This window comes from Sorex araneus, chromosome 6 (assembly GCF_027595985.1).
Source record: "Sorex araneus isolate mSorAra2 chromosome 6, mSorAra2.pri, whole genome shotgun sequence".
Lineage (NCBI taxonomy): Eukaryota > Metazoa > Chordata > Mammalia > Eulipotyphla > Soricidae > Sorex > Sorex araneus.
The window spans coordinates 163,718,638-163,740,474 of NC_073307.1; the positions used below are offsets into that span (position 1 = coordinate 163,718,638).

Consider the following 21,837-nt stretch of genomic DNA (forward strand, 5'->3'; position numbering starts at 1 on the left):
CCCTGGCGTCGTGGTGGCCTTGCAGAGGCCACTTCTGTCCTGGGGAGGCTGAGGGAGGGAGACAAAAGCCCAGCTGAAGCAGCTTTCAACCTCGGGGGTCTCTGCTGGTGCTTCCCCTAAAGTTGGGGTGCCCCATCTGGCAAAGAAAACACAGGTTCCCAGAGGCCGGAGAGATAGTACAGCAGGTAGGGTGCCTGCCTGCACACAGCTCACCCTGGGTTCGATTCCCTAAGGCCTAATACGGTTCCCTGAGCCTGTCAGGAGTGAGCCCTGAGCACTGCCAAGTGTGGCCCAGAACCAAGGAAGGAGGGAGGGAGGAAATGCAGGTCACATGGTATGTTTTGGGACCCGCATCTAACAGTGCTCAGGGTTCCCTCTCAGCTCAGTGCTTAGGGACCGCACTGCCAGGAGGCTTGAACCCGGGCCTCTGGCCTGCAAAGCATATGCACTAGCCCTGGAGTTTTCTCTGCAGCCCCAAAGCCACATGCTTCTGCGGGGGTCTGTCCCACAGTGCTCACACTCACATTGCAGTGATGTGGAGGGGCCAGAGCCTTGGTGCAGCGGGGAGGGTGCTTGCCTTGCAGGCATCAGACCCGGGTTCAATCTCTGATTCCCTGCGCGGTCCCCTGAGCCCACAGCCCCAAGCACCACCAGGTGTGGCCAAAAAAAAATTTTTTAAAAGATGCTAAAGGTGCTCGCTGCTTGCTGATGAGCTGAAATCCACGGTCACAGCTGTCCGTATTTGATCGGCAGCCCTACCTACACAGCACGCTAATTGCTCAGGCTGAACCCCTGCAAACGCTAGCTTTGGGGGGTCGGGAAGGCACAGCCACTGAGGGCAGGGAGCATGGCGAGGCCAGACTGCTCAGAGGAACCGAGTGGATTTTCTCCAAACCCTGCAGAGTCCCCCGTGTTGAGTGGAACACGCCAGGGCCCCTGAGCAGCAGTGCAGAACCTGATTTTTACGCCCCTCCCCCCTCCTTTCCCACCTTCCCGGGTCACCTCAGACCAGGCAGCCCCAGCCCCCATGCCAGCGCTTACACTCTCACCCTGCCACAGAACTGGCACCTCCTCTTTGTTTTGTTTTTTTTTTTTGCTTTTTGGGTCACACCTGGCGATGCACAGGGGTTACTCCTGGCTCTGCACTCAGGAATCACTCCTGGCGGTGCTCAGGGGACCATATGGGATGCTGGGATTCGAACCCGGGTCGGCCGAGTGCAGGCAAACGACCTCCCCACTGTGCTATTGCTCCAGCCCCCAGCACCTCCTCTTTGCTGCCGAGCAAACGTCAGCCTTGGGCGCCCTCCGGGCCGCCTGCAGCGGGGCTGGAGCTGGCGCTGGGCTGAGGGTATCCTGCCCAGCCCAGCCCGTTTCTCCCGGGTCAGTCTTGGGCCAATCAAAGGAACCGTCAGCACTTTCCATGCCTGGATTTCACAGAATCCTGCTCCTCTCTGGGCTTCTGGTCGTGGACGAGGGGGTCAAAGGCCACCAGTGAGCTCAGCGGGGAGCTTTCTGCACCCGCTGCACTGGGGTCCTGCCAGGATCAGCAGCTGGTCTGAGAATTTCACGGCTGTATGTACCCATGCCGAACCTTCGCACCTCGGACCACAGCCCCTCTGCCCGTGATGCCGCAGCCCTGCCAGGAGAGGCAGCTCTGCGCAGTAGGGTTTGCGGCCAGCTGGTTGCGCCCGAGACCACACCAGCCAGAACCTTGCTGGTGACCTGGCTTTGAATGACAGCTAACGAAACCACTTGAAAGGAAAAAAAGATTTCAGAGAGCGCCATGGTAACCGGTGCTTCCCAACACGCTAGAACACGCCTCACTCCTGCATCCACACCCGAGTGAGGGCTGGCACGCTCCTGTCTGCAGGTCATGGGCTCTGGGCTCTTCAGGGTGGGCTGCCAGGGGGAGGGAGCGTGGCTGTGCAGGGACCCTGAGCCTCCAGCGCCCCCTGCCGGAGTGGGGTTTGTTCTTCCTCCCCAGAGAAGAGAAACCCAGAAGGGGGCAGGGTCCAACTAGGAGCCTTGGCGCTCCTGACCCTCAGCAGATGGCCGGACCGGGCTAGGTTGCCAGGCACCAGGGGGCTCGGAGGCCCTCCTGTGTTTGTGCATGCATGCTCCGTGTGGCCTGGGCTGCGGCTGGGAGAGCAGATGGGTGGGCCAGCAGCACTGTGCCCGATGACTAGCACTTCTCCTCCGGGGTGGTGTGCCCCCAAGTCAGACCCAGCACAGCAAGGCATGATGGCGTGCAGGTGGGATGTGCCCCCAGTGACTGCTGAAAACCCAGCAAGGGGCCCAGGATGGGGAGCAGATGGGTGGGCCAGCAGCACTGTGCCCGATGACTAGCACTTCTCCTCCGGGGTGGTGTGCCCCCAAGTCAGACCCAGCACAGCAAGGCATGATGGCGTGCAGGTGGGATGTGCCCCCAGTGACTGCTGAAAACCCAGCAAGGGGCCCAGGATGGGGAGCAGACGTAGGGGGCCAGAGCATTTATTCTCTATGCCGACACCCCAGGTTTGATTCCTGGCACCGTGTGGCTTCCTGAGCACCTCCAGAGAAGACCCTGGGGACCACTGGGTGTGACCCCCGATAAAAATTAGCAGATACGAAGTCGGAGCAATTGTACAGTGGGTAGGGTGCTTGCCTTGCATGCAGTCAACTCAGGTTCGATGCCTGAGCACTGCTAGGAGCAATTCCTGAGGAGAGCCAGGTGTAAGCCCTGAGCACTGCCGGGTGTAGCCCCCGCCCCAAATTAATGAGACCGGATCACACCGGATAATAGTGTTGTTCTCAGCACCCGCTGGGCCCCCAGACTGCATGGGACACACTGTTCCACAAAACCGGTCCGACCCTGTTTATCTGATTTGGAAGGCGCTGAAGAATCACTGTTTACCTGACATCCAAACGTAATCAAGCCTCTGGGTTTATGAAGCCAGGTGATGCCCAGGTGCCCACCCATAGGTGTCTGTCGGGTGAAAAGGCAGCACATGGCAGGACACAACTCCCTGGGGAATGGCAATGAGGTGGCCCAGGTGGGCGGGGCTGAGAACGAGTGAGGCTAGAAGGTCCACGGCTGTGGCTGTGGCTGTGGCCCCCAGCGCCACTGAGCTCCCCAGACGCTGCCCAAGCACAGGCAGGAACTTTATTTGGACTCGGGTCAGGCAGATCAGCAGACTCCGAGGGAGGCTCTGCAGCCCCCAGGTTCAAGTTCAAGGGCTCAAAATGTAACAGACCCTTCCTGTGTTGGGGATCCCCCAAGGGTACAGTGGGGGAAGGATGCTGGAGAGCGCCCTCTGCAGGAGCTGCTCCAAACTGCACAGGGCAGGAGAGAAACAGACCTCAGAGGCCCCGGGGCTCAACGTGACATGCCAGTCCAGCAACCCAGAGCGCCTGCGGGGATGGCACTGCTCCAGGCCTGGTGCCAGAGTTTGAGTGGCAGGTGATGGGTGCTAGGATGCTCAGGACCGGAGCAGAGGCGGGCAGAGGGGAGCCAGCTGGAGCTGTGGGGGCTGCAGCATGCTGCCCCTGTTATAAGTGAAGGTTGGTTCCTGCGGGAATCCAGAACTTGGTCCTTAAGTAACTGCACCCTTGTGCCAGGAAGGCATCCTCGCTTTCACCAAAGCTCTCACGAGGCCGGGACTTCTGTTCCAGAACCTGCCCCCTTCCCAGGATCCTGAGGAAGACCCCAGGCTCCCCTGTCCCCACCTGCCTCCGGTACAGGTGGGCAGGAGGCCCAGGTGGCCTTGGCTGATACCTGCTGAGAGCAGAACCACCCCGACCACCAGCCCCTCTCAAGAAACAACCTCCCAACGGGGAAAGTTTGGTCAGTGTCCAGGTATTTATTGAGAAAAAACGAACATCTGAGGTCCCCTCCAACTTCACGGTTGCAGGCTCCAGGTATCTGCCGCCCCGCCCCCGCCCCCCCTTGCCTGAGCTTTATGAAGCTTTTGCCCTGCACTCAAGGGCTGGATCACCTCCCTGAGAAGCAGGAGCAAAGCAGCACCCACACCCCAATGTGCAAAGGTGTGGGGCAGGGCAGCTGGCAGGCACCTTCACCAGCACTGAGAAAAGGGGTCCCCTGGAGACACCCCATCTCAGCTCCTAGTGCTGACCTCTAGCCGCGTTCTCAAAGGTCAGATGCTCTCAGCAACGAGAAGAGCCAGGGGGCAGCTCCTCCAGGCGGACTCAAGCCTGAAGCCCCGGGTCTGAAGCCGTGCGCCGGCAGCCTCTTGTCCAGTGCCCAGCAGGACCCAAACATCCCCCCGGGCCAGAGCGCACAAGCACGCACGGACACAGGAGGCCGGGGTTGCATCCCTGGCACTGCTTGGTCCTCTCAGCAACTGGTCTAGAATACCTTAGCGCACCCCTAAGCCGAACACCCCAAAAGCAAAACATAGAACTATGTACAGCTTCTAGGTAGGAAACGGTCCGAGCCTGACCCAGGCGTCCCTCGCTCTGTCCCTCCTTTCATCCAAACATCCCGCAGAGCAATCCAGTGGTTTCCGCCCCCGACCTGCAAAACAGCCTGATTCTCAGTTCTCCCTGGGATTCCGTCCCAGAAGTCTCCAGGCTCTCGGACCAGCCAACAGGAGGCAGCCGGGAGACGTAGACGGGCGGATGACCCAGGTGTGCACACAGGGCCCCTTTCCTGCCGCTGAGCGGCAAACTTCAGTCAGCTATGGAACATGCTGGGGAACAATCCAGGGGACTCCGGTGGCCGTCCCCACAGGACAAGGGGGCTATGTACGGGGAGTGGGGGGATCTGGCCAGATGCACCCAGAGTATCTCATTCAATCAGAAGATCAAACTCCTCAGCAGCTGCAAACTCGGCATTCATGGCCGCGGCCCATTCATCCAGCTCTGATTTCTGGGGGAAAGAAAGCGGCAGGTGAGGGCAGGACAGGGGATGGGGGCCCTGGTGCCCAACTCAGCCTGTGGGCGTCGCCTAAGTGCCTCCCCCGCAATCCGCACTCACCAGGATTCCTGGCACCTTCTTCTTCTTCCGTTTCTCTTTGGTCACCAGGGGCGAGATGCCGGGGAGTGTGGTGTCGGGGAGCCAGGGCTCCTGGGGCGCCCGCAGGACCTCGGTGGCCTTGGAGCATACCACAGGCGAGACCCTGGGCGTCTCCTGGGTTGCCAGCAGCCCCTCGAAGCCGAAGTAGGAGGGGCGGCTGGCGGTGGGGGTGGAGGTGGTGCCGGGGCTGCCCAGGCGGCTGTAGGAGCGCCGCACTTTCTTGGACATCTCCAAGTCTCTGAGGTCCAGGGCGCTGGCGCTGGTGGCGGGGTCCGCACTGAGCGGGGGCACCAGGGGCGCGGAGGCGGGGGTGCCTGGCGCCTCACAGGGCTTGAAGAGGTCTTCCCAAGTGGGCTCAGGGCCGGGGGGACAGTTCTCCTTCTCCAAGAGGGCGATCTGCAGGGAACAGAGAGCCAGTGGTCCTGCGGTTACGCCCTCAGAGGGAGACACGTGGGGGACAGATCCAGACACACGAGGCTGAAACAGAGCGGGAGGGAAACCAAGAGCTCCCCACTCCGTTACTGCTGCTCTGGTTTCTTCCCTGGGGGGTGATGGGGTGGTCGGTGGCTTTCGGGCAGCAAATGGCAGTGAGTGCTCTGGGTGGACTCCCGGAACTGTGCTCAGTGATCACTCCTGGCAGTGCTGGGAACCACACGTGGTGGCAGGACTTGAGTCAGGGTCAGCTGCGTGCAAGGCAAGCGCCCTAACCCCTGCGCTATCTCTCCGGCCCCCACTGCTTTTTTGATTTGTTTTGGCTTGAAACATACCCAGCAGTGCTTAGAGGCTACTCCTGGATCTGTGTTGGGGGATACCCGGCAAGGCTGGGGGGGGGGGGGGCACATGATGTCAAGGATTGTGGTGTGTGTGTGTGCGCGCGCACACACACACACACACACACACACACACACACACACACACACACACACACACACACACACACACACACACACACACACACACACACACACACACACACACACGGCGACCCCTCCCCCGGGACTACCTTTTTATTTGTCCTGCACACAGGCTGATGGACAGCCCAGCGTGGACAGGAGCAGCCTGAGAAGGGCTTTCTGGCCCGGCCACCCGGGGGTCCCAATGCCCCAGCAGAGGCCTGCAGGGAGATGCTCTCGGTGCTGAAAGGTGATCTCGGGGGGCTGTCAGGGATGGGCAAGAGTGGGGAGGGGGCTCCTAGGCTATAGGCGCCGGGCAGTCTGTTCTGTGGGTCTCGCCAGAGGCGGAACAAAACGCAGCTTCCCTCGGCGGCTTCTTCCTCAGCCCCTAGAGCCCATCAGTTTCCCGGCAGGCAGCAGGGAACGTGTGTTAATAAGGGCCGGAGCGACAGTGTAGCGGGCGCGGCGCTTGCCTGGCACCCCAACCCCAGCGTCCCACACGGCCACACATCAGGAGTGATCCTGGAGGGAGAGCCAGGAGTAGCCCCTGAGTACCCGGTGTGGCCCAGAAACCACAAAACAGAACGAGAATAAACACTTAACGGAGGGTGCCCAGGGTTACCCGAGAGACTCGTGACACAGGTTGACACATTCGTGACTAGGGTAAGGTTAAGGACTCTGCGGACAGTGACAGTGAAAGCACAGGCTGTGCTTCCGGAAGACTTCTGGGAGGAGGTGCCGCCCGGCTGAATCCCGAGTGTGGTGAGCTGGGGCCGGGGAGCGGAGAACACACCGCGATGACAGCGGGTGGGCGAGTCATTCTGCACCGTTCCCAGGCACCCCACCATTTCGCCTCAGAATTCCCACGCCCCCACCCGGAGGCCAAGGCTGGAGAGATAACACAGGGGTAAGGCCTCGCCCTGCACGCCGCTGATGCTGGGGTCGTCCCTGGGATCACCCGTGGACCCCGAAGCATTGCCAGGAGAGACTCCCTGAGCCCAGAGCCAGGAACAGTCTGGGCACCACCAGGGGTGACACAAATGCTCCAACCCCTAAAAAGAAAATAGTACCTGGTCTTGGGGTCCCCCTAGGCTTTCTTCAACTCAAGCCCGCAAGCCCCCAGACCTTTCTAAAAGACAGTGCTTGTCTCAGTCACTACCTTGCACCTGACTCCAAAGGCTGTGTGCAGACCTCAGGCTGCAACCCAGGCCCCGAGCGAGGCTCTCACACCTCCTCAGCCCCGGGTGGCTCAGCGTGTTCCTCCTGGCGGGGCAGCTGGCACTCCCCAGATCTCAGGCTTCTCCTCAGGGGCCCCGGGTCTCTGTGCAAACACAGGCTCCGTGGTCTGACACTCCGAGGATCTTTAAAGATTCCATCTCACCGTGTTTCTTCCCTGAGGGCCTCGTCTGCATTTGGCATCTCCTCAGTGTCTAGAACTTTCCTGAGAGCAGACCTTGGCACATGTCAGTGGGTCTAGCAGTCCCCTCGCTGCACTGTGAGCCGCACTCAGCAACTCCACACCCCACTCAGCACTTGGACAACAGAGCCCAAGTCTTTTGTCGACAGTAAAAACATCCTCCACTTATCTCCCAAGGACCAAATGAGCACCGGGGAGAGGGTCAGAGAGAGCTCAATGCATGCGCACAGGTTTTGTATGCAGGAGTCTGAGTTCAATCCCCGTCACTGCCTGTACCAACTGGGCACGACACCCGAGCACTGAGCCAGGAGTAGCCCCCAAACACCTTCAGGTGTGGGCCGAGAAACTGTCACTGTCATCCCGTTACTCATCGATTTGCTTGAGCGGGGACCAGTAACGTCTCAATTGTGAGACTTGTTACTATTTTTTGTCATATTGAATACGCCACGGGAGCTTGCCAGGCTCTGCCGTGCGGGCGGGATACTCTCGGTAGCTTGCTGGGCTCTCCAAGAGGGCAGAGGAATCGAACCCGGGACGGCCTAGTGTGAGGCAAATGCCCTACAGCTGCGCTCCAGCCCGAGAAACAGAAACACCAAACAGCTGGGGAGGGCCCAGAGAGACCTTGCCAGAGGCCGACCTGGGTTTCACCCCCAGCACCATGAGGTTCCCTGAGCCCCGCCAGGAGTTATCCCCAATTGCAAATCAGGAGTCAGCCCTGAGCACGCGGGTGGCCCAAAATAAAAACCAAAGCTGGGTTTGCACACCCCCCACCAGTTAAGAGTATATAAGCTTTGCGGGAACCACAGTAAGGCAGGGAGGGCGTCTGCCTTGCATGTGCACACCTGGGGTCAGTCCCTGAGCGCCGGTCCCTGCGTGCAGTCAGGGCTAAGCCCTGAGGCTAGCCTGGCCGTGGCCCCAAAGCCAGAACCCACACCAAACAGGTTCCTGGTGAATCCAGCCACCTGGAATCCCTGCTCTCAATCCCGACTGCCGGGCGCCAGGACCCGCGACAGCGCTGGCACTTAAGCGGGCAAGCCCCAGTCCCCCGCCGGCGGGGCACGAGAGACCAGAACCCGGACTCACCCTTGGGCTCCTGCGAGGCGTGCGGACCGGGGGGCTCTGCGGAGGAAACAGGGGCGGGTCACGGATCCCGTGGCCGGGGAGCCCCGCCCTCCGCCCGGCACCCCGGGGCCCCGGCGCTCACCTCGGCCGCGGGGGCCACGATCTTCCTCAGCACGATGGCCTTGGGGCGCGGCGCCGGCTGAGGAGGGGGCGCCGCGAGCTCCGCCCGTTGGTCGGGGCGGACTCCGTGCGGCGGGCTCCCGCGCGGGGGGCTGCCGGGGCCCCCGAGCTCGGGGGCCGACTTCCGCTGGGACCTCCGCAGGGGCTGGGCGGGGCTCTCGGGCCCTGGGAACAAGCGAGGCCGCCTCGTGAGGCACCGCGACACGCACAGGGCCCGCCCGCGTCCCAAACGGCTCGGCCGGCCGCGTCCGCCCCGTGCGCCCGCTGCTCACCCGAGCGCCGCGTTTGCCTCCCGGTCATGCCTCGTCCCGCTCTCGGCCGCCGCCGCCGCCGCCGCCGCTTCCCGGGCTCGCGCCCGCCACGAAACCGCCTCCCGCAGAAACGTTCGAATTACCCGCCCTACGCGCCAGGAAGCGGAAGTGACGCCAGGCGGGAGGCGGGCCGCCGCGCTCCCTCCGCCCGCTCGCGTCCTGGGGGCGGGGCCGGGGCGCGTGTCGTCATCAGCGTGCGCCGCACCCGGAAGAGACGTGGCAGCGGAGGGATAACCGGAGCGGCTGGGGCTGGAGGGAGCGGAGTCGGAGCTACGAGTGCCGTCTGTCCGTCCGCGCCTCGGTCCAGCGTTTGTAGCCGACGGAACCGGCTCCGCGAGTGATCAGTAACCCGGAGAGTGGGGTCGTTGGAGGAGGTGGGGGCGGGGCTCGGGGGGCGGGGCTCTGGAGGGGCCCTGGGGGCGGGGTCGATGGTGCTGGAGAGACGCTGGTGGGCGGGCCTGGCGGGGGCGGGATCCCGGAGGAATGATGGGGGTTGGGGGGTGGATCTCGCTAGCCTGGAATGAAGAGGGGCAGCGGACCGGAGGAATTTGGGCTTGGCGCAAAACTGAAGGGTGTCTGGGAGAGTTAAGGGGGGAACGATCTGGACTGGTGACTGGCACGCTACAATTCAGGCTCCTTCTCCAGGGTCGACCATGGGGCTTTGCAAGTGCCCCAAGAGAAAAGTGACCAACCTGTTCTGCTTCGAACACCGGGTGAATGTCTGCGAGCACTGTCTGGTAGCCAATCACGCCAAGGTGGGGCCTCCAGGGATGCAAGGGAACAGGGCACCGGGCGGGCCCGCAGTTTTGGCTTTTCCTTATCCGTGAAGGGCGTCCTCCAGAACGGAAGCTCCATGCGGGCAAGAAAACGGTGTAATTGCCCCCCTGCCCTTAAGCCAGCCTGGCACACAGCTATGCTAGATAAATGCTGATGGATTGGACAGGCCAAAAGATGCTTCTCTGTGATTAGAAAGAGAGGCGGCCAGGCCTTGGGGAGATGGGCGCGCTGCCCCCCCGCTCCAGTTGTGACCTCTCTCCCCGAATCCAGTGCATCGTCCAGTCCTACCTGCAGTGGCTCCAGGACAGTGACTACAACCCCAACTGCCGCCTGTGCAATGCACCCCTGACCACCCGGGAGACCACCCGCCTCATCTGTTATGGTAAGGCCTGGGCACGTGGTGGGGAGCAGGAGGCCCAGCTAGATGGGGCAAGTTCCTCCCAGGTCCTCTCAGTGAGACCCCCCCTACCCCCGCCCCTCAAACCTGGGAGTCTGCAGCCTATATTCTGAGTCCTCACCTGGTCCTTCACTGCCGCGGGAATCCATTTTTCCCTTCCAGGCCTCAGTGTGTTACCCGCTTATTTCCTGCAGGGTTTGAGCTCAGCTGCCACTCAGGCTGTGGGTGGGGAGGTGGCCGAGTGGCAGCTGAAGGCAGGGCGCTTTCAGGATCCACTCCCCGTTGCCAGCTAAACGCAGCAGAGTGAGGTTCCCTTAGGAAGGCCAAGACCTCATCAGAGGGACAGAGAGAGGGAGGGAGAGCGAGCAGGACAGGCACTTGCTTTGCCTGTGGAGGCCCAGGGTCCATCCCTAGCAACTGCATGGTCCCCTGACACTGGGTAGCCTCTGAGAACAGTGAGGTGTGACCCAAGAATCAAGAGAGAAATAAAGTTAGCATCAGGTTGGAGACGGGGATGGAGCAGTGCAACACACATCTGTCATGTATGAAGCCCCTGCACCATGTGACACCCCCAAAAGTGAAAAGTTGGGCATCTCATTGGTGACCCTGAGTGCCTCCATAGTGGCCTCAGGCCTCGGTGTCCAGGTGTGGCCAGAACGCCCCCCCCCCCCATTCCCCCTAAGGAGAAGTCAGCAGATAGTGTGCCGCATCCTTGATCTGACTGGTGCAAGAACTTGAACTCCACAGCTTTTGTTTGTTTGTTTGTGGGCTCCTGAACAGTGCCCCTCGGGCTTGGAGATCACCCCTGGATACTCAGCCCCTGGGCCGGACAGTTCAGCGAGAGCCCCGTGGTATGGTGATGTGGGCAGTCACATGCTGGGGACCAAGCCCACAGACTCGTGCATGCAGGCCATCCCCCCAACACACCCCTTTGGTCTATCTCGGGGTCTCCTTTTTTAATAATTAGGGGGGTTCACACCTGGTGAAGAGCTGACGGGGCCAGGAATCAAATCTGTGGCCTTGCACTTGCAGGGCACTGCCCTGCTACCTAAGTCACACCCCTCGCACTAGCTCCCCCTTTTTTGGGGCTGTGGCGGGGGACATACCCTGTGATGTTTGGAACTGCCCCAGCAGTGCTTGGGGGGCCCGTCTGGTAGTGCTCAGGGGACAGGAAGTACCAGGTTAAACCTGCACTCAGCCCTTCGAACCATCTTCAGCACTAAAGGGCTAGAGAGAGGCGCTCGGTCTGTGCGTGTCTGTGCACATGGGGGCGGGGGTTGTACGAGATACGTCTCGTAGAAGTCTTAGCACCTTTGTAAGCACAGGGTGAGTGACGGGGCAGCGCTTTGGAGTGCTGGAGTGTTCGAAGGTACCGGGGTGTGTCGATGTGACAGGTTGAGTGACCTTCGCCCATACGGTGGCTGGTACTTGGCTGATATGCCACAGGCACGCACAGGCCCCATGGCTGGGTCTGGGAACCTCTTTGGGGCGCCCACTGCGCTGGTGATGAATTCGGGTTTGGGGCAGACGCGGGAAGGGGAGGCGGCATCTCCCCTGCACCTCGCAGTGGACCGGGCTGCCCAGTGGCAGCTGAGAAGGCTGTAGTCCCGGGCACAGCTGGCGGGCGCAGGCTGAGATGCCAGATGGCTCTGCTGGGTTCGGGGCCCTTTGCCGCCCCCCTCATGTCTCTCCTCCCCTATTTTCCTGGCTCCAAAGATCTCTTCCACTGGGCCTGCCTCAACGAACACGCTGCCCAGCTCCCCGAAAACACAGCACCTGCTGGCTACCAGTGCCCCAGCTGCAATGGCCCCCTCTTCCCCCCCGCCAACCTGGCCGGCCCCGTGGCCTCTGCATTGAGAGACAAACTGGCCACAGTCAACTGGGCCCGGGCAGGACTAGGCCTTCCGCTGGTGAGCGCCTGTTCGTCTGCCTGTGATCGTGGGTGTTGTCCTCTCTGTCTCCTTGTAATCGTGGGTGTCTCTCTGCCTGTGATCATGGGTGTCCTTCTGTCTGTCTGCCTGTGATCACGGGTGTCCCTTCGTCTGCCTGGGATCGTGGGTGTCCCTCTGTCTGCCTATGATTGTGGGTGTCCCTCTGTCTGCCTGTGGTTGTGGGTGTCCTTCTCTCTGCCTGCGATCGTGGGTGTCCTTCTCTCTGCCTGTGATCGTGGGTGTCCCTCGTTCTGTCCCTGTCTGCCTGTGAATGCAAGTGTGCCTTTGTCCTGGGACCCTCCTGGTCAGCCTGGTGGACGGGGACAGCCACGAGCGGGCTGTTGACGCCTGACCTTCCTTTAGATCGAAGAGGCGGAGAGCCAAGAGCCCGAGGCCCTCAGCACCTCCAGCTTCTCGGACTGGGCCAGCTTTAACGGTACGTGAGGCCACCCCCACCGCTGGGCCCGGCGTCCCCGCTCCGCTCACTGTGCGCTCCTACCCACAGCCAGCGGCCCTGAGCAAGAGGAAGCGGCTGGGGTCGCCACAGCCCCCACCTTCTACAACCCCGCCCCACGGCCTCCTGTGCCCCCCAGCCGGCCCGAGCAGCACACAGTGATCCACATGGGCAGCTCCGAGCCCATGGCCCACGGTGAGTCGGGCGCTGCCCAGCCAGAGGAGCAGGGAGGGGGGGACGGAGGGGGTGGCCGAGGGCGCTCAGAGCTGAGCCTCTGCCCCCAGGCTCCGCCCCGAGGAAAGTGTACGACACGAGGGACAATGACCGGGCGGCAGGCGTCCAGGGCGACTGTGATGACGACAAGTACCGGCGCCGGCCTGCCCTGGGCTGGCTGGCCCAGCTGCTCCGGTACGTGGCCCCAGGCGGCACCATGACCTTCGGGCTCGGCCTGCAGGGGTGCTGCGGGCCCCTGGGGTGGGGTTGGGGTCCTGGGGCTTGTCCGTGTGTGAGTGGGCCGGGTCTCTGCTCCGACACAGTCCAGAACACGGGGCGCTGCAGCCTGTTGGGGGCACGAGGTCACCCATGAGTGGGCAGGAGTCGGAGCATCCCTTGTCCTGGCGTGTCCCGGGCCGTGCCCGGGGCCCGGAGCTCACCTGCCCCTTCCCTGCCCGCAGGAGCCGGGCCGGGCCCCGGAAGCGGCCGCTGACGCTGCTGCAGCGCGCCGGGCTGCTGTTCCTGCTGGGGCTACTAGGCTTCCTGGCCCTGCTCGCCCTCCTGGCGCGCCTGGGCCGGGCGGCGGCGGACAGCGACCCCAACCTTGACCCGCTCCTCAACCCTCACATCCGCGTGGGCCCCTCCTGAGCCGCAGACCTGGGGGGCCTGGGGTGGAGAGACGGGGGCAGGGCAGGGGTCTGGGCCACCCCGTTCCAGCCTTTGACACTACACTCCCCGGCCCCGCGCCCGCTCTCTCCCCTGCCACATTGGGAATAAACAATAGACTTTATTAAGACGCGGGAGCGGCCTCTTGCTTGCCCTTCTCAGCCGCCGGCCTCAGTGGAACTCCTCGCGGTACTGGATGGCCACAAACTCCAGCCACAGGCGGCTGAAGAACATGGCCCCGTTGAGCACTGACAGCAGAGCAGAGCGTCCCCATGAGCTGGCGATGCCCCGTCCCTGGGTGCCGGGGCACCCCCCTGAACCCCCCCACACCCCGGCCCCCGCTCACTCACTCAGGACAATCACGGAAAAGTAGCGCCGAGCCTTGTCGTTTGTCATCTCTGCGTAGAGCGACCCCATGACGGCCCAGCAGATGCTGATGACGTGGAAGAACTGTGGGAGCACCCGGGGCAACGCGGCTTCCAGGCACAGACGGCTGTTGGGGGGGTCCCGGCCCCCCACCCCAGCCCGGGGCCGCCCCGGCCTACTATGAGGACAATGGTGTAGCGGAAGCTCATGCGGTCATAGTTGTAGGTGACATAGAAGTTGTGTATGTCGCTGGCGAAGACGCTCAGGTGCATGAAGAAGAGCGCGGTGGCCGCCAGAGTGAGCATCATGCCCTGCGGCAGGAAGAACACCAGGATGCGGTCCCGCCAGCCCATGGGCTTCGACTCGCGCCTCCAGTACCTCCGGCTCCGCTGTGAGGTCTGCGGGGGCATGGCCCGGGACTCCATTTCCACCGCGCCGTCCGCGCCGTCAGCAGTGCAGCTCAGGCTTCTAGAAGCCAGAGAGAGAACACCAGAGAGGCCGATTCCAGAACCCCGGGGGCGGGGGTGGGCATGTCTGGGAGAAACCAGGAATGGAGGCGGGGGGGCCTAGCCCAGAGTCCCCTCTCTTCCTCGGTTCTCCTCCCTGGCTGCCCACCGAGGACAGATGGGCACGGCGCCCGGAAGCAGAGCCAGGATGCTCAGGAAGGGTGAGGGGGCGGGGCCTGGGTCTCGGTGAGTTTTAGGGAGTAGAGAGGTGGGGGACCTGCTCAGACAGGAGACACTTGAGGGGGTGCCTGGGCCGGGGCTGGCATGGGGATCCAGGGGAGGGAGAACAGCCGGCCGCCCCAGCACCCCGCCCCTGCTGTGGCTTGGGGACCCACCAGTCTCTGTCCTCAGCTAATGCCATCCAGCTTGCCCCTCTCTGCCACCTTCTGTCCTGCATCACCAATGTTGTTCCCAGAACATGGAAAAAGCTGGGCCGGGGGGCGGGGCGGGCTGGAGCGATAGCACAGCGGGTAGGGCATTTGCCTTGCATGTGGCCAACCCGGGTTCAATTCCCAGCATCCCATATGATCCCCTGAGCACCGCCAGGAGTAATTCTTGAGTGCAGAGCCAGAAGAGACCCCTGAGCATCGCTGGGTGTGAACCAAAAAGAAAAAAAAAATAGCTGGGCCAGGCACTCATATCCCGCAGAACTCGGGCCCCGAGGGGTGGTCGCCGAGAATCACTGCCACCCAGAGTCAGTACTGAGACAGGATCCCATCCTAGCCTCGGGATGGGCCACGGGAGCATCCCAAGTACAGGAAGGGTGTGGGAATCCCAGGACTCAGGCCAGAGAAACAGCAAGGCAGCCCTCGGAGGCCTGGCAACACGCTCTGCTTCCTGGGGCCCAGCCTGGGGTTCGAGTCCACGGACCAGCCTGGAGAGGGCTGGGAGGGCTGGAACACGTGCTTGGCATGGTGGGTGATGGGCCACTTCTATTCCAGCATTGGGGTTCCAAGCTCGGTGCTAATTCAGAGAGTATGAACTGGAGAGAGAAGGCATTTGCCTCACCCATGGCCAAACTGGCATGATTTGATTCCCTGGTGTCAATCCCCAGCATCCCATATGGTTCCCTTTAGCACTGGCAGTGGTAATTTCCTGAGTGTAGAGCCAGAAGTAACCTATGAGCATCGCCAAAACAAAACAAAATCATGATGAGGCCAGAGAACTCTCTGGACTAGGCACGTGTGTGCGAGGTTCCCATCTCCACACCATGTCACTCGCCAGAGCACAGCCCAGAGGGAGTGGGGAGTAGCCCCTCAGCACCTATGTTGTGGCCTCAAATCAAAATATTAAGTTCACTATTAAAATCAAGGTACTGGCAGAGGAACCCAGGTGTGTGTAATCCCATCAACAGCCAACATCCAGAGAGAGACTTAAAAGCAAGTTCTCAGAAGAGTGTGATGCAGTGAGTCTCTTGCCCGCATGCCTGTCTTCCCCAGGGCCCCTCAGAGGGGATGGGCTTCAGCTTCCCTCCCCACCCCGAGCAGAGCTCCCGGTGGCCAAAGACCACTGAAACCTAACTACAGCCATGCTGGAGGCTCCTCTCTACACGTTCGGACAGGCCTCATGCATGAAGGTACCGGCAGAGGAACCCAAGTGTATGTAATCCCATCAACGGCCAACATGCAGAGAGAGACTTAAAAGCAAGCTCTCAGAAGCACGCAGCTGCAAAGCGGCCACACAATATTTTTAGCCTACTTCTCCCTCTGGGAGAAACTGGCAATCTTCTGAGAGTTTCCTGCCCACATGGGACAGCCTTGCAACCTTCCCATGGTGTATTCATATGTAAAATCCAGTAACAAGCTGGATCTCATTCCCCTGACCCTGAAGAGCCCCCCAGTGCAACATCATTAGGAGGGCCGAGTCGAGATAGACTTCTAAGATCTCAGGGAAAGGACGAAATGAGATGTTACTGGGCCTGCCCGAGAAATCGATGATTAACGGGATAACGTGATAACATGATTAAAATCAAACTGTGAAGGGACTTAAATTAATTTTCCAAATTAATTTTTGAAACCCTCACTATCAAATTTCTATTTTTTTTTTTTTGCTTTTTGGGTCACATCCGGCAATGCACAGGGGTTATTCCTGGCTCTGCACTCAGGATTTACCCCTGGCGGTGCTCAGGGGACCATATGGGATGCTGGGAATCGAACCCGGGTCGGCCGAGTGCAAAGCAAACGCCCTACCCGCTGTGCTATCACTCCAACCCCTCAAATTTCTATTTTTGAAGTAAAAAACATGACATCTGAGGCCAGGGTTATGGCTTGTGGGACATGTGTCATGTGTGCCAGACCTTCAGTCTTCTCCCACAGACCCTGGCACCAAACCCCAAAATATCAGAGTCACAGCGGCCCCTGTTTCCAACATTTAAAATTCCAAAACCTTGGCTCCTGGTTTCATGATGTATTGGTTCTCATATCTGCTTTAAACACAGAAAGTCCTGAGTTCAGTCCCCAGCGGAACCAGTTGTGACTGTGCTTTCTCAGGGCCAGAGCAGTGGTCCAGTGGGTGGGGTGCCCGCCTTGCACTCAGTCAACGTGGCATCGATCCCCAGTATCCCATATGGTCCCCCGAGCACCGCCAGGAATTCCTGAGTGCAGAGCCATGAGTAAGTCCTGAACACTGCCAGGTGTACCTCCCCCACCAAAAAAAAAAAAAAAAATCCAAAACCTAGGGCAGAAATTGCTTCATAAGCGCATCAGGTGCTTTTCATAAAGGAGGCCCAGAGTCAGTCCCTGGCTCCACAGGGGCCTCCAAGCACTGCCAGATGTGACCCCTGAGCACTGTCAGCTATGACCCCAAAGCAAATCAAACTAAAAAGCCCCAAACTGGCTTCCTGCCATCCTGAACACCTAAAGGACAGCTGTGGCAGGGGAACTGGTGTCTAAGGCCACCTTTGTTTTGTTTTGGTTCCCACCTGGCTATGCTCAGGGCTTACTCCTAGCTCTGTGCTTAGAGATTACTTCTGGTGGGCTGGGGGAATGACCAACGGGGTCCGGGGACCTAACCTGGTTTTGCCACAGCAAGGAAAATGCCCTACCCACTAGACTATCTCTCTGGCCCTCTAAGGCCACATTTGCTTACAAGCAAGGGCTTTGCAAGCAGAGGACATACATAGCTGGACTTGAAATTGAAGGTGTTTAAGTGCGAGGTGAAACAATTTTTCCTGGGCCAGAGTGATAGTACAGCAGGTAGGGTTTTTGCCCTGCATGCGGCTGATCCGGGTTTAATCACTGGCATCCCTATGTGGTCCCGCAAGCACCGCCAGGAGTGATTTCTGAGTTCAGAGCCAGGAGTAACCCCTGAGCGTCGTTGCCAGGTGTGACCCAAAAAAGCCAAAAAAGAAAACAGAAACAGTTGTTCCTGAGAAAGGAGCTTACGGGCACAAAGAATCCCAGTGACTCCTGGTGGCAATGCTACAAACCGCACAGTGACCCCTGGTGGCAAAGCCAAGAATCACACAGTGACCCCTGGTGGTGACTCCTGGTGGCAAAACTAAGAACCCCACAGTGACTCCTAGTGGCCATCCTAACAAAAAAAATGGCATCACCTGGGGAAAGTGGAAGGAACAGAGGCAGGGTTTGGACCAAATTCTGAAGCCACCTTCCTGTTCTGAGCCCCCCCTGCCCCCGACACAAGACACGTGAGGCTGTGTCGCTCTCAAGGATTTAAACCTACTGAACAATAAAGTACAGATAAAACTCAGCACGTGACGTCTGCTACAGAGGGATCAGAGCCGATGAATTTGCTCATATCCCCTAGGTTGCTGCTTAGCAATGCAGCCTTGTGGAGGCAGGGGCTTGAGATGATTTAGGCTTTTTTTTTCACAATGCCAGTGGTCCCCAGTTCCTGTTGGCATATGCTCATGTGCTCTGCTCATGAACCTCATGCCCGCCTCAATGCTCCAACAGGGCAAGACTCAAAGGGGAATATTGACTTGTGATGGCTAGGTTTGACAGGTCCTACTGGCGATAAAATGAACTTGGGGGACCAGAGTGATAGTACAATGGGTAGGGCACTTGCCTTGCACACAGACAACCCAGGTTTGATCCCCGGCATTCCACATAGTCCTTTACCAGGAGTAATTCCAGAGTTTTACTCTGCCTCTGTTGAGGAATCACTCCTGGCTGGGAACCTGGGAACCATATGTAATCTTGGGGCTCAAACTTGGGTGGGCTAAAGACAAGCTAATTGCCCTATACACTAAACCAGCTTGTCAACCCCAAACATTTTAGGTATCTTGGATGAACATTTTTCTTTTCTTTTTCTTTTTTCTTTTTTCTTTTTGGGTAACACTCAGACATGCTCAGGGGTTACTTCTGGCTCTGCACTCAGGAATTACTCCTGGTGGTGCTCGGGATACCATATGGGTTTCTGGGGATTGAACCCGGGTCGGTTGCATGCAAGGCAAACGCCCTACCCGCTGTATTATCACTCCAGTCCCAGGATGAACATTTTTCTCTTGCAGAATATCCAGGTGGTTTTTCAGTCTGAACCTTTAATATAGTGAACAAAAACATGGGCTAGAGAGAGGGAGTTACAGGATGCAGCACATATTTTGCATGCAGGAGATCTGGATCAGGTCCCCAGCCCCCCATGGTTCCCCACACACCCCTCGAAGTGACACCCTCTGCCCCAGCACAGGGCTGGGAGTTGTCCCTAAGTACTGATGGGAGGGCACAAATACAACAAGAAAAAATATTTTGCCAGGGGCCAGAGGTGCTCAGGGCCACCAAAGCCATACCTGCTGGTGGTGGTGGCGATGGCAGTGGCAATGGTGCTTGGGGACATGCTGGGAATCAAACAGGGACTGAGCTCAGGGCCTCACATATGCAACGACTGTATTTTGTCACTTGAGCCACATCCTCTGTCTCTGCATTTTGTTGTTGTGGTTTGTTTTGCAGCCACATCTGGCAAGGCTCAGGGACCTCCCAGGCCTCAGGCAGGCAAAGAATGAATTCCAGTTCATTGAGCTATCTTTCAAGCCCCATCAAAAAAAAATTTTTTTTTCTTTCAAGTACATAGACTTCCTGGCACAGACCTTATGATTTCCAGCCAGAGAGAAGGGCAGGGGTGAAGGCATGTGCCTTGCATGCAGCTGGCCCAGGTGCGATCCCTCACCTCATAGATGGTCCCCCAAGCACCACGAGGAGGGACCCCTGAGCACAGAGCCAGGTAGCAGCTAAGCACTACCGGATGCTGTTATTATCACTTCCCGGGCTGAAAGCTTCGTGGGCATTACAGCCTCTGAACACCACAGGTCCACAGGGCAGCAAAGGACCGTAGAGTCAATGTTTTGGGTTCTGTCAGCCACGTGGTTTCTGTAGTAGGTACTCAAAGCAGAGGTTATTGTGCAAAAGTGCACTCATTCATAAGAAGACAAAAAGGCATGGATATATTCCAAGACTTTTTATTCACAATGACACAGGAATTTCATAGATCTTTTACATCAGGAAATGACATTTTCAGTCATTTAAAAATGAAGTGGCTGGGGGGCAGGATAGTACAGTGGGTAGGGTGCTTACCTTACATGCTGCTGACTGGGTCTGATCCCCAGCACCCTATATAGTCCCCGGACATTGCCAGGAGTGATCCCAGTTTGCAGAGCCAGGGGTAAGCCCTGAGCACCGCGGGGGTATAGCTCAAACACCAAAATACAATTTTATTTTTTTTGCTTTTTGGGTCACACCCTGCAATGCTCAGGGGTTACTCCTGGCTCTGCATCTCAGGGATTACTCTTGGCGGTGCTCAGGGGAGCATATGGGATGCTGGGTATCGAACCCGGGTTGGCTGCGTGCAACCCACGCCCTACCCACTGTGATATTGCTCCAGCCCCCAAAATAAATATGTTTATTGCTTTTTATTTTGTGGGGGTCACACCCGGCAATGCACAGGGGTTATTCCTGGCTCTGCACTCAGGAACCACTCCTGGCGGTGCTCAGGGGACCATATGGGATGCTGGGAATCGAACCTAGGTCTGCCGCATGCAAGGCAAACACCCTACCCGCTGTGCTATTGCTCCAGCCCCCACAAAACAAATATTTTTAATTAAAATAAATTTAAATGAAGTGGCTGAAGAGAGTTCAATGCACTGGGGCTCATGCTTTGCATGCAGGAAGCCCAGCTCTGATCCAGATTTGACCCCAAGCACTGCCAGGAGGAAGCCATGAGCACTGAGCCAGCATAGTGTCTGAGCCCCGCTGGGGGTGACCAAAGAAATAAAGGAAGAAGGGGTGGGGCGGGGTGGTGGACTGTGTCTGCCCAGAGGTCTCCCGCCAAAGGATAAAACCAGCGCATTTCCCTTTTCTGCCATCCCAAGGTCCACGCTGCCCATGTCCTTTCTTCCTTCTTTGCCCAGTCGGGGGGGGGGGGGGGGGGGCGGAGGAGGGGCGGGGAGGGGCGGGGCTTCACCTTGAGGGAGAGCAGCTGCCCTGTTCAGATCAGGAGCAAAATCATTATCCTCCATGGCCCCACCCAGCCCGTCAGCACCCAGGTGCATCCAGGAGTCTATTTTGGGGGGAGGGGTTACTCCTGGCTCTGCACTCAGGAATGACTCCTGGCAGTGCTCAAGGGACCATATGGTGTGATGTCCCCAACAGGAATTTCGCTGGCACAGTGACCAGACCAGACTCGAGGATGCAAATGCAAGTCGCCCCTTTATTGCTAGCTCGAGCTAGGGTCCAAGTCGCAGTCTTGACAAGGACCCCAACTCAGAATTCTATGCAGTTTATATAGGGTTTGGTTACATTTTTTTCTAGAAACTGGCAATATGTTTCCAATTCTGGTCCCTGTCTGCTCCCTTGACTTCAGGGACCAACATGATGTTTCCAATTCTTGGTCCCCTGTCCATCCAGTGACTCCACTCCCCAGGCCCTCTCTTCTTGGCTGGGTGCCACTGCCCGTGCCCCCTGCCCTGATAGACTGCTGCCACAGAGCGGTTTATCTGCCCAGGGTGATACCGTTTTCGGAGAAGTCGGGACTTTCTGATGGGGGAAACCGAGACTTAGGCCTGCTGAATCTCGGTCTTAAAAGTGGAGCCTGTTATGGCTCCACTTTGGCCTCACAATGGGATGTGGGGGATCGAACCCAGGTTGGCTGCGTGCAAGGTAGATGCCCTCCCCCCTGCGCTATCACTCCAGACCCACGTCCTGGAGTCTTCTATGCGGATAGACTTAGCTGCCCCTGAGCCACTTAGAGGGCTGGAAAGCAAGAAGCTGCGAGTGGGCGAGCGATCAGGGTGGCCGGGGCACAAGGCGCCGCAGGTGGTTCGGGAGGTGAATACGCCGAGCATCCGGGCACGGACCTGGAGAAGCACTCACCCTCGCCGACACCCCTGCAAGGCCGGGGCCCCAGGAGTGCTAAGCGGGGGGGTCACTGAGCCGCTGTCGGGGAAACGACACGCCTTTGGGACGCCAGCACCTTCCGGCCCTCCTCCTTCCAGCTCCGTCCGTGTCATCTAGGAACCGAGTGTCTGCGGCTCCCGGGCCTGGGAGATGAGCGAGCACGTCGCGATTGCACGACTCTCGCCGCCGCCGCTGCCGTCGCCTCCCGTTGGCACAAACCGCCCCGGAACCTATGGCTCCGAGTGGCAAGTGGCGCGGGGGAAGCTCCCCTGAACGGACCGCCTCGCTGCCCCCGCCCGTGGCT

The 21,837-nt window shown here is 59.3% G+C and overlaps 3 protein-coding genes across 5 annotated transcripts; 1 reads left to right on the forward strand and 2 right to left on the reverse strand.

The window, feature by feature from the left end:
• Positions 1–3,936: 3,936 nt before the first annotated feature.
• On the reverse strand, positions 3,937–8,981 carry CDCA5 (cell division cycle associated 5). Of its 2 annotated transcripts, XM_004618519.2 has the most exons (5): positions 8,839–8,981; positions 8,529–8,731; positions 8,408–8,443; positions 4,976–5,410; positions 3,937–4,867 (listed from the first exon to the last, which is right to left on the reverse strand). In XM_004618519.2, exons 1-5 carry the CDS (start codon positions 8,864–8,866, stop codon positions 4,787–4,789), a joined length of 783 nt encoding a protein of 260 aa, XP_004618576.1. In that variant the 5' UTR covers positions 8,867–8,981; the 3' UTR covers positions 3,937–4,786. The 2 variants fall into 2 exon arrangements, with proteins under 2 accessions (XP_004618576.1, XP_054998245.1); XM_055142270.1 differs by lacking the exon at positions 8,408–8,443.
• Positions 8,982–9,095: 114 nt separating this feature from the next.
• ZFPL1 (zinc finger protein like 1) lies at positions 9,096–13,420 on the forward strand. 2 transcript variants are annotated; one of them, XM_004618407.2, is made up of 8 exons: positions 9,096–9,251; positions 9,523–9,632; positions 9,925–10,036; positions 11,768–11,961; positions 12,346–12,418; positions 12,488–12,631; positions 12,721–12,844; positions 13,111–13,416. In XM_004618407.2, the coding sequence occupies exons 2-8, from the start codon at positions 9,531–9,533 to the stop codon at positions 13,295–13,297; spliced, it is 936 nt and encodes a 311-aa protein (XP_004618464.1). In that variant the 5' UTR covers positions 9,096–9,251; positions 9,523–9,530; the 3' UTR covers positions 13,298–13,416. The 2 variants fall into 2 exon arrangements, with proteins under 2 accessions (XP_004618464.1, XP_054998244.1); XM_055142269.1 differs by having other exon boundaries at positions 9,099–9,221; positions 13,111–13,420.
• TMEM262 (transmembrane protein 262) lies at positions 13,374–21,836 on the reverse strand. The gene is made up of 4 exons (XM_012934953.2): positions 21,510–21,836; positions 13,861–14,149; positions 13,666–13,765; positions 13,374–13,563 (listed from the first exon to the last, which is right to left on the reverse strand). The coding sequence occupies exons 1-4, from the start codon at positions 21,644–21,646 to the stop codon at positions 13,487–13,489; spliced, it is 603 nt and encodes a 200-aa protein (XP_012790407.2). The 5' UTR covers positions 21,647–21,836; the 3' UTR covers positions 13,374–13,486.
• Between the last annotated feature and the right edge of the window lies 1 nt (position 21,837).

Coding starts and splice junctions, on each gene's coding strand:
- CDCA5 (XM_004618519.2), bottom strand. CDS start 8,866: ATGACCGGGAGGCAAACGCGGCGCTCGG. Junction 8,444..8,528: donor TCGTGGCCCCCGCGGCCGAG/GTGAGCGCCGGG, acceptor TTTCCTCCGCAG/AGCCCCCCGGTCCGCACGCC. Junction 4,868..4,975: donor AGAAGGTGCCAGGAATCCTG/GTGAGTGCGGAT, acceptor TCTTTCCCCCAG/AAATCAGAGCTGGATGAATG.
- ZFPL1 (XM_004618407.2), top strand. CDS start 9,531: ATGGGGCTTTGCAAGTGCCCCAAGAGAAAAGTGACCAACCTGTTCTGC. Junction 11,962..12,345: donor CAGGACTAGGCCTTCCGCTG/GTGAGCGCCTGT, acceptor ACCTTCCTTTAG/ATCGAAGAGGCGGAGAGCCA. Junction 12,845..13,110: donor TGGCTGGCCCAGCTGCTCCG/GTACGTGGCCCC, acceptor CCCTGCCCGCAG/GAGCCGGGCCGGGCCCCGGA.
- TMEM262 (XM_012934953.2), bottom strand. CDS start 21,646: ATGACACGGACGGAGCTGGAAGGAGGAGGGCCGGAAGGTGCTGGCGTC. Junction 13,766..13,860: donor GCTACACCATTGTCCTCATA/GTAGGCCGGGGC, acceptor GTGCTCCCACAG/TTCTTCCACGTCATCAGCAT. Junction 13,564..13,665: donor CTTTTCCGTGATTGTCCTGA/GTGAGTGAGCGG, acceptor CTCTGCTGTCAG/TGCTCAACGGGGCCATGTTC.